We start from the raw sequence: 8,654 nt of genomic DNA, 5'->3' as shown, positions 1-8,654 counted from the left end.
AAACTTCAAAAACAACTCAGAACCAGCTGGCATTTTTAAAACTCTGTTCAGGTTGGACTGATGCAGTATACGATTGTTTGACCTTTATTTACTATGAAGATGTGGCCTGTTAAGAGTACGAGGTGTCAGTTAGTAAAGTCTATATTAAAACCTGCATAATGGAGTTTTTTTTAATTCTTTATTGTAGTGTTCCATGTTAGCCACAGAGTCTTTTATAATTGTAGACCACGATCAAATTCTTGCAGTATTTTTTTATATTGTGTTAAAGGGGACCCATTCCTTTTCCTTTTATATATATTTATATATTGTTTAAACATGTTAAACATTACCAGTGTTTTTATTTTTAAAACTGAGGTCAGAATATGTACAATTATTCCGTATATTACATTCTTTTGGGGGTCAGTGTGACGTGATATAAGGCAGTCATTCCTAATATGACCATATCAGGGGTGACAGAGGGAATCTAGGTAAGAAATTTCACTTCCTATCGCTGTACAAAAACTGTCTGCAGTTCAGGTGGTGGTGCAGCAGAGGGCACTCACAAACTACTTATTATTGGACAGAAGTGACGGCGCTAAATGGCTAAAACAAATAATTTACAAAATAAAAAATAAACATTGTTTAAAAACGCGAGTCCAAGAATAAAAATATGCAGCTGGAGATGAGCAGAATATTTCCAATTTAAATATCTAGCTCAAAAATCCAGTTTGCTTTTATTCTAACACGTTTATTTAGGGCCACAAATAACAGACCAGTCCAACCAGACCTCCAGTTCTACTGAAGCTTGATGACACCCCAGTAGGTATAGTCATTTAGGATGTCACCTGTTATGTTTATGCTGACACTGTCCAACGGTCTAAGTTTGACAATCTTGGCCAACCACACTGAGTTCTCTGTTGAGGCCGGGTAGATGCCCTTAGCCAGTGGCTTAGTTTTGTTATCATGAAAGCCAGTTCTTTCCACAACCACACTTCTCTCCCGTGAATCTTCCCTGAAGGTCACCTGGGCGTAAAAGAAGTAGCTCCCGTTTTCCTGGACGTTGATGGACGTTCCACTCAGGGTAAGGGTTTTGTTTCGATTTTGTTTCGAAAAAGAATCTGTAGGAAATATGGAGAACATTTCTTTAATCACTCAGTTACTTTAAATTCATTTTTAATAATAAATTTTTAACCTTTTTTTCTTGTTGTTGTTTTGTGTAATCAACCCAAATGTTCACGTCAGGTGTGATTTGAGGCCGCAGGGGAAGGGTGGATCAAGTGAGTTAACGTATACACCATTATCCAGTTCAATGGATGCACCATTGCACCATTTTTGATGGTAGCACTGCAGCTGATGTTCAGCAGCGTCGATAAATACTGCATCGTTGTTAATTACTCTCTAATTTACATCTTTGATTAGGCAGACGGGAAAATGTCGACTTTTGCTGGAGTTTCTTCCAAATGTCACTCGGATCCGGTGATGAGAACACAGAGACTTGTAGCTGTTGACTCAAACCTCACAGTGGAGTAGTTTCTCACTGTATGTGGGAAAGTTTTCTTTGAAGCTTTGAAGGTTAATTATAGATTGTGTAATGCAGTGAAATATCTCAGATTAACATCTAATCTGTGCTTGACCGGTTTTCCACAGAGGGAAACAAAACAGAAGACGGAGGCGAGCTGGGTTAACCTTTGTCTTCTAAATCAGTTCAATACGTTTAAATGTGAAATATAGAATGATATCTGACAGTAAATCGGTATAAGCGTTATTACGCTAATTGAATTTTTCCACTTTAAACACGTTTTCTTTGAGCGTACAGAAAAGAATCAGGTGAATACCGGAGTCAGGGATGATAATAACTATTAATAAATGAATATTTTAGCGCTCAACATTGACACGCTGAATGCCAGTGGGTGTGCAACCCATGCCTTATTAATCTGTCAACTGAAGTGAAGAAAACCACATGAAAGAGGAAATGGAGGAAACTCTCCTACCGACTTGTTTTTTTGTTTTTTTTTAAATGACTAACAAAAAGTGTCTTTTTTTTCTTGAATTTCCTGAAAGGAAGTGCTTTTTCCTCTCTGCTTCAGATCAGTGGGCCCCATAATCACAGCTGAATAAATACACCAGGTAAACAAAGCTGATCTTCCAATTAGTGTCTAATTTTCCTGCAACATACCACCTGACGAACTTGTGAAATCTGCTGCTGTGGGCTGTAATTATACGTTAAGTCGGTGCAGCCCACATTACAGAGCTGCTTCGGGTTTCTTGTGGTTTTAGAAACCCACTTCACACAGGAAAACTGCTGCATAGTGGGAGGAGAACAGTAAATGAGACTGGAAACATAATGAGGCTGCACAGCTCTGTGTTTCTCAACGGTTTAACCCGTGCAGAGGATTTCTTTGTGGATGTGCTGAACTTTTAACACGTAGATGTAATAGTTATTCATCAGCAGGATAAGTATGATAACTTTTATCTCTTCAGTACCACAGAATAAACCTCATAGTTTTAATCTGTTCTACCGCTGGCATAAAAAATACCTTCTCCAAATGTAGCCAGTAACTTCTCCATAGCTATAAGACCAAAGTGAATTATAATGGGAACCGTGGGACAGAAAATGAAATATAATGTCTCTTTGTGCCGTCACCAGACCACAATGGGATCTGAAAAAAGTAACATCTTCACTTCTGCCTGTTGTTAAACTATAAACTAAAGAGCACATTAACCTTACAACTAAACGTGTCACAATATACCTGTGCTGATGACATCTCAAATTTCAAATAGATAATGTGAAATAATCACATCTGTAACCGGAAGGTCGCCGGTTCGATCCCCGGGCTCTCTGTCCTGGTCGTTGTGTCCTTGGGCAAGACACTTCACCTGCCGCCTACTGGTGTTGGCCAGAGGGGCCGATGGCGCGATATGGCAGCCTCGCTTCTGTCAGTCTGCCCCAGGGCAGCTGTAGTTACAACCGTAGCTTGCCTCCACCAGTGTGTGAATGTGAGAGTGAATGAATAGTGGTATTGTAAAGCGCTTTGGGTGCCTTGAAAAGCGCTATATAAATCCAATCCATTATTATTATTATTATCTTGAAAAAGAAGAAGAAAACTGCAGCTCACAAAATAATGTTGATGCAACTGACAAAGAGATTAAATAAAACGATCTCATCAATGTGGAAGGTAAACCCCAACAAAAAGGGGTAACGTGTTTAAAGAAATAACCATGTTAATCCCAAGAGGGGTCTTTACAGGACCCGGCCATAATCTGTATATAAAAGATGGAAGTAGCATCTGAGTTTGAAAAGTGAAGCCGATGCAAAAATACCTCAACCCAGCTTCACAGGGGCCACGTCCATCTTTCATATACAGCGTGGCGTCGAGAAAACGAGGCGTCTTTAAAGTCGCATCTCTGTTCCGAGCTTTGCACAACTTTAGATCACAGCAGTTCCTGCGTTTGGCTTCTTTCCTCCTCACCCACACCGGAGCTGGTGTATTCTTGACTTAGTGGTTTTAATAACAGACATGGCCTGCTCTTGTCGTGAAGGGATTCATATCAGACTGTTAATGTAGTAACACATGAAAACACTTTGGAGGGGAAATAAACTTGTACCTGCAGTGTATTAAAAAAGGAAATACTAATAAATCCATCCACTGTCAGACTGGTTAACTGAAACATGACATCAGCTTTGATCACCCATCCACTTTAGATTAGAGATAAAACACAGAGAAACACAGCAGTGTATCAGTTTCCTGTCTAAGTTCTAAGTATTTGAGAACATGTGCCTTCATATAGACTTTTATCTTTATCTTTTATGCCTGTTATCTTTCACAGAGTCTAAACAGACTCGGTTAGTTAACCCCAGGTTGGTTGAAATATTCAAATTAGGTGTTATTTTGTTATTTACTTGTTTGTTCACACCCCTCCCCCTCAACCCGCCGCGTCCTCGTGCGCCTCATTTGAAGGCTGCCCACGTTTTTCAGAATGACTTTCAGCTGCTACTGACACGTCTGAGCTCGTTGCATTTAGCATCTGTAGGCGTCCAGTTTAACAGTAGTTTTTATGCCTGGCAGGCATCATCGTGAAACGAGATCAGTAACAAGTGAGAGTCGTCTCTTTGGATGTGTAGCAGAGTTAAGTTTTGTCTGTGTGATCATTAAAAGTTGGTGTAAAAAGACGTAGTAAGAACAAGGGATACGGTTTTCCCATGAAACTCATGATTGTCAGAGCATGCCACATGAAAAGACGTGAGCTCACCTACTACAGGCAGAAGTCCATTATGGTGGGAAATCTGGATGAATGAGGGAGAGCTTCCTGAAATGCAAAATAATTTAAAGGATTATAACATTTTCACTCTTACGATTATGTGATTGTCCGTGATAAATGTGACAAATATATTTACCTGACTTAAAAGGTTCCTGAACCCGCCTTTGTGTGTGACCTGAATGAGTTGAGTTGATGGTCTCTGGTGTCGGGACTCCAACCTTGAGGAAAAAATCAAAACATGCTCAACAAGTGTGCCGTAAACCTCCTTTCTTTAAGTAGGTCACCATAGATATTTGTGGTTGCAAAAAGACTTCAATTTCTATAGAAATCTGTGACCTGACCTCTATACACAAGTTACTCCTCAGTTTGTGAGCTCGATCTCTCATTTCGTTATGCTTGTTGGCTAACAACGTGTCAGCCATCCGCTGTTAGGCACTGAACAAGCGGCTTCACAGTGAGACGCAGCCTTCCTGGTCAAATCTGACATATTTGTAACCAATATGGTGAAAAAATCATCCAGAGGTTTCAAAACTCAAGACTTGTGAATCTAATAGATGATGTCAGTGAAGCTATATCCATCTTTTGTACTGTCCCTGGCTGTTTAATGTTTTTCAAGTACTCACGTTTCCCTTTAGCCTTTACCTTTTCCACTATTGTAAATAAGGATGTGCTCTTGCAGTACAAACTGGAATTAAAGGAAATTACAGCCTGCTTCATTTTCAGTCAATATCCTGAAAATGTTTTGAACATGAAGTCATAGGAATTGTTTGTCTTTATGCACGATCAATACTCCACTTAAGGAAATCCCACAAATTTTTTTACAGAGTTCACAGAATTGGGGAATGACTAAAATCAAAGTATTATAGAAGGTGAAAGATGTACCCATGAGGAAGGATACATCTTTCACCGTCTTCAAATACTGTGATCGCAGTCATTCCCCAACACTCTGGATAGGTGGCCATGAGAACCTGCATTTTAATGGTAGTGGTTATTATGAAATTATACTGTTTAAAGGCTGGGGAAACCTGCAGTCAGCTGAGACTGAAGTCGCTTGGATGAGTGACGAAACATTTCTGCCCCAACCCCGATAAGGATAAGCGTAAGAGAATGGATGGATGGATGAATGGATGGATGGATGGATGCATGGATGGATGGATGGATGGATGCATGGATGGATGGATGGATGGATGCATGGATGAATGGATGGATGGATGGATGCATGGATGGATGGATGGATGGATGCATGGATGGATGGATGGATGGATGCATGGATGGATGGATGGATGGATGGATGGATGGATGCATGGATGAATGGATGGATGGATGGATGGATGGATGCATGGATGGATGGATGGATGGATGCATGGATGGATGGATGCATGGATGCATGGATGGATGGATGCATGGATGGATGGATGGATGCATGGATGGATGGATGGATGGATGGATGGATGGATGGATGGATGCACAAAGAGAAATTCTCAGTTTCAGTCTGCAACAGCTCCACTTCTCTAAAGGCTCCATTTTTATAGTTGCCATGTCTAACAGACACTGGAGAGACTTTTGAAACACAATGAGTTTCTGTGTTCCCATGAGAGAGTTATCTGACAAAATCATCAAAGATGAAGGTTTTCACTTCCACCTAGAAACAAAGAGTGACTAATGGCCCTGTTATTGTGAGGCAGATGTTGTTGGCCTTATTTTCAAATTCTGGGGATGTTTTTTAGAAGAAGAAAAAAGAAATTAAAAGAACCCAAGAGCTTAAGGCATTCTTTCTTTTGTTGAGCAAGCAAGAGGAAGTCATGGTGTTGCTGCCATCTAGAGGCACAAACTGGGTATCTAGAGCTGACTTAATGTCTTTGAATAAACTGATAAGGGTAGATGTGGGGCTCATTTTATTTACTTTACCGTTATAAATATGGCATTTACACAAATTACAAGCAGCAAAGCATGTGCTTTTACGAGCACGTTCTTGATGCAAACTAAGATATGACCCTGCTAGCAGTCAACATGAATCTCAGTGAAATCTGTGTTTGTGGCAGGCATACTGACCTCTGCTGGCTTCTGATTCATTGTGGCGAGATGTACAGCCATAATCACCATGGCCACGGTGAGGAGACTGCACCAAGCCTGCAGCAGCAGGTGCCTATAAGACGACCTTGGCTGATCCTCCATCCTGTCAGACAAGTACGCACAAAACCATTTAACAAATCGGCCTTTCTTTTGAGAGAATGACTTAACACCAGTTAATCAAGATTTTGACTGCTCTAAATATTCTGTTTCACAGGTTTCTTTCTTCATCTCTTGGCTCTGTCACTGAGGCCTCAAAGGTGGAGGAGCATGCAGAGCTCCACTTTGACCCAGGACCCTCAAATAAAACAAAATCAAGACTTCCATTTCCTAGTTAAATAAACATCTGGATCAAAAATAACCTTTTTACTTTTATTACAAAGTTTTCTTGATATCATATCCGCATCTTTTAAATGTTAATATATTAGAAGGATTATTTTGAACAGCGAATCATGCAAAGCCACTCTAGTAGACACTGAAAACATTGTTAAAGCTCCAAGAAAGTTTTATTACCTAGTATTCAAGAATATATCCTCTCATTTGTGATGTCATGACCTCTTTAATTTTAAATTGCGACCCTTTAGGGGTGGGTGGGGTCTGAGAGGGTCACTTGAGCAACTATCGCAGTATATTTCTGCAGAAAGAGCGCATTTTTTCTTCAGCGTGCTTCACCTATTGTGCTTTTGGGACTTGTACACCTCCACCTCTTCCATTAGGTCAGAGTGCAAAGTCAGACAGTGAGATGAGTTGCAAGTAAGTTCTCACTTTCGCTGTCTTATGAAATGACAACTTTCTAAGAGAAGTCACTGAATTCTTGCCCTGATGAAGTCAATGTAAGATGTTAACATGACTCAAAGAAGAAGTGGCCTCAATACTCCTGTGACCACAAGCACACACATTTAAACCAGACCCCACAGAAAGCATTTACATGGCTCCTAGAATGGCTGCTTTGCACTTGCCGTGTTATGGTTAACCTAACCATGCTGCTGCTTGTCTGGGATTTTACCTCAGTGGGAGTTTTTTTGTCCGGTACACAGGTTTCTATGGTTCAACATTTTGTGGTCTGCTTGTTTATTTGTAATGACAAAGACAGAAACCACTCAGTGATTGCAAAAGACACCACTGATCCTGAATTGTGTGTCCAATGCACATTGCTATGGTTTAATTTACATTCCAGTGAGGATGCACAGCAGGCTTCACATAGTTGCACTTGTGCCTGGGTTAGACAGTGAAAACACTGGTTCAACCACTCAGTCTGCAATTCGCTCACGATTTTGTCTCTTTAATCTGAATTCTAACCGATATGGATAGCAATTCATTTTCTGAGGGCAATTAGTCAAAAAGCCAATATGAGTGTCGTTAAATTAGTACAAAATCCAAAAAATAAACAAAGGGACATATTATTGGACTCTTTATATTACTATGCTCTACACAGTTCTGTGTGAAAGCTGAAAAATCTTATCCCGAACACGCCTTCCCTTTTCTGTAAAAACTTTCTATATTCTGTCATGTAAGCATCACAGCGGCAGCACTGACCTCAACCACAGACCTCTGAATGAAAACATTCGAAAGGCAAATATTCACAAAGAAATCACAGGAATTTAATATATACAATAGGATCTAAATCAATCTTGACTCACCTAGTGTGTGTTGCACTCTCACTGTCCAAATTCATGTGGTGCTTGTCTCTCAAAGACATGTCAGGTTGTCAGGGCTTTCCCTGTTACATGAGCTTGTAGTGAAGATTAGATGGAGTTTTTTTTCTTTTTATAGAGTAGTTTGAGAGATGGGAGGAAGGAGGCTGTGGTGTAGGTGGTGGGGCGGTGAACAGCACAGAGCTACAAACCAGCTCACACAGCCTGGTGTGAAACTGAATAAAACCTAAAAACCAAAATTACATGCAGCTTCATGCATTTCCAATGCACAATGACTTTAGAGTAAGAGAAACATATATTTACAAAGCGGCCGAGTAAAAAGGTGCAAAATGCCGTAAAAGATGTAAAGATAAGCGTCGTTCCAGTGGTGCGGCCCCTCGCTGACACATTCATGTGTGTTGTGGGTGGTTTGTGATTTCCCACGTTTATAGGTCAAAGTCACCCTTTTCTAACACCCAAACAAATGACAGGGGCTTTTTTTTTCTTCTTCTTAACTGACCTGATGTGTGATGAGGAAATACAGTGCGTGTGCAATAAAGCACGCTATACAGGTTCCCTGTTGATGAGTTGCGGCCGCGTTGTGTCACTCTACAGAGTCTATTTTAATCACAACTAATCAGCTTGAATGTAGCCTGAATTTAGATCTAAGGCTATTCAGAGGGTGAGAGTGAGAGTTATTCATGCATTTAT

At 40.4% G+C, this 8,654-nt stretch overlaps 1 protein-coding gene across 1 annotated transcript; it reads right to left on the bottom strand.

Annotated features, from left to right (window-relative positions):
* Window positions 1–701: 701 nt before the first annotated feature.
* On the bottom strand, window positions 702–8,008 carry lta (lymphotoxin alpha (TNF superfamily, member 1)). Its single transcript, XM_087847854.1, has 5 exons — window positions 7,950–8,008; window positions 6,292–6,415; window positions 4,376–4,457; window positions 4,231–4,287; window positions 702–1,097 (listed from the first exon to the last, which is right to left on the bottom strand). Exons 1-5 carry the CDS (start codon window positions 8,006–8,008, stop codon window positions 775–777), a joined length of 645 nt encoding a protein of 214 aa, XP_087703980.1. The 3' UTR covers window positions 702–774.
* Window positions 8,009–8,654: the final 646 nt, after the last annotated feature.

The sequence above is a fragment of the Neolamprologus brichardi genome, chromosome 11 (genome assembly GCF_056152115.1).
Source record: "Neolamprologus brichardi isolate AB-2024 chromosome 11, ASM5615211v1, whole genome shotgun sequence".
In the NCBI taxonomy this organism is placed as follows: Eukaryota; Metazoa; Chordata; class Actinopteri; order Cichliformes; family Cichlidae; genus Neolamprologus; species Neolamprologus brichardi.
This window is presented reverse-complemented; position numbering and strand designations above follow the sequence as displayed.